Source organism: Aaosphaeria arxii (assembly GCF_010015735.1).
Source record: "Aaosphaeria arxii CBS 175.79 unplaced genomic scaffold BU24scaffold_23, whole genome shotgun sequence".
Lineage (NCBI taxonomy): Eukaryota > Fungi > Ascomycota > Dothideomycetes > Pleosporales > Aaosphaeria > Aaosphaeria arxii.
The window spans coordinates 959-2410 of NW_022983496.1; the positions used below are offsets into that span (position 1 = coordinate 959).

General features: G+C 58.6%; 1 protein-coding gene across 1 annotated transcript; it reads left to right on the forward strand.

The window, feature by feature from the left end:
* Nucleotides 1–242: 242 nt before the first annotated feature.
* BU24DRAFT_138403 (uncharacterized protein) lies at nucleotides 243–1452 on the forward strand (the record flags this gene model as incomplete). The annotated part of the gene is made up of 3 exons (XM_033521102.1): nucleotides 243–593; nucleotides 663–811; nucleotides 871–1452. Coding segments are annotated over exons 1-3 (767 nt in total), but the record flags the coding sequence as incomplete, so codon positions are not given.

The window sequence follows — 1452 nt, forward strand, 5'->3', positions numbered from 1 at the left end:
AGCCACCCAGCGACACGCCTTCTTCGACCACCCCGCAGCTTTTAACGTCCTGCTAATAGTAGAGACCGTCACAGTCGCTTCGAACTCGTTCCATAGGAGACTGCTAGTTCATCGAGGTATCGGTCAGACTTTTCGAGGAGGTGCTCACGGAGGGAATCGAGCATTGGGGGCGTGATGGTTCGAGGGCGTCCGCCGCCATTCCACGGCGCTGTAACAGTGCCAAAGTGACGCATGATTGCACAGATGTACTTGATGGCGCGGACGCAGAGGCCAACTGCTTCGGCCATCTGCGGGGTAGTGAGCTCTCTGCTGGCTATTATATCGTGGATCATCTGGCGCTGTGAGTTAGCTAAGTTGGGCGCTATATGGTGAACTGCAAGTGGCGCAACACTCGCAACGGCAAATGACGAGAGCGGCCAGGCTGCCAAGGGCCAGAACAACTTCAGCCTTCCCACGTACAGAGACATGGAAACATTTGTATCGACGAACGTTTCTTCTCTTTATGGCATCTACAACGTTTGGCCCCGCTAACGTCGGGTTTCAAGCGGGCACTATAAATGGTCCCGTCCACACTACATTCTTTGCTCCACCTGGTGAGTTGCGAGACGATCCGAGGCTAACAGCGTCAGACCAAGCGCTAACCGGCGGGCCTCCGCCTAGAGCGACGCGAAACTCCACCACCGCCATCCATCGTGATACCTTTCGCCCGAGACGCAGATTTTGTCGACAGAGGCACATTGCTCGACGAGCTCTGTGAGCGATGCACACAGCCAGACGCGAGACAGGCGATTGTTGGCCTCGGCGGGGTGGGGTGAGCAGCATGAGCGCTTCCTGCACACGACCAAACATAGCACACTGACGGCCAAGCAGCAAGTCGCAGCTAGCGATCGAGCACGCCTACCGCACGCGCGAGCAATCGCCAGAGACGTGGGTACTGTGGGCGCACGCCAGCAACGCCGTCCGGCTCGAGCAAAGCTTCCGCGATATTGCCGACCGCGTCAAGATATCCGGGCGACAGGATCCGCAAGTCAACATCTTTAAGCTGGTGCACGACTGGCTGTGCGATAGCAAGCAGCCATGGCTGCTCGTGCTAGACAACGTGGACGATGCCAGCTTTCTACTCGAGGCCCAACCTGCCAGCTCCAAGACCGCAGCTAGACCGCTGCGCGAGTACCTCCCCTACTGTGAGCACGGCTCGATCCTCGTTACAACGCGAAACAAAGAGGCGGCGCTGCAGCTGGTGGAGCAGCGCAACATCATCACACTTGATCCAATGGACGAGGCGCAGTCGCTGACGCTGCTTGCAAGGAAGCTGGGAGCGCAAGCGGACAAGAGCGATGGTGCTAAGCTGGCGGAGCTGACGGAGCTAGCTGCAGCGCTTGAGTACATGCCGCTCGCCATCACCCAGGCTGCTGCGTACATCTCGCAGAGAGCGCCACTGTGCTCGGTGGC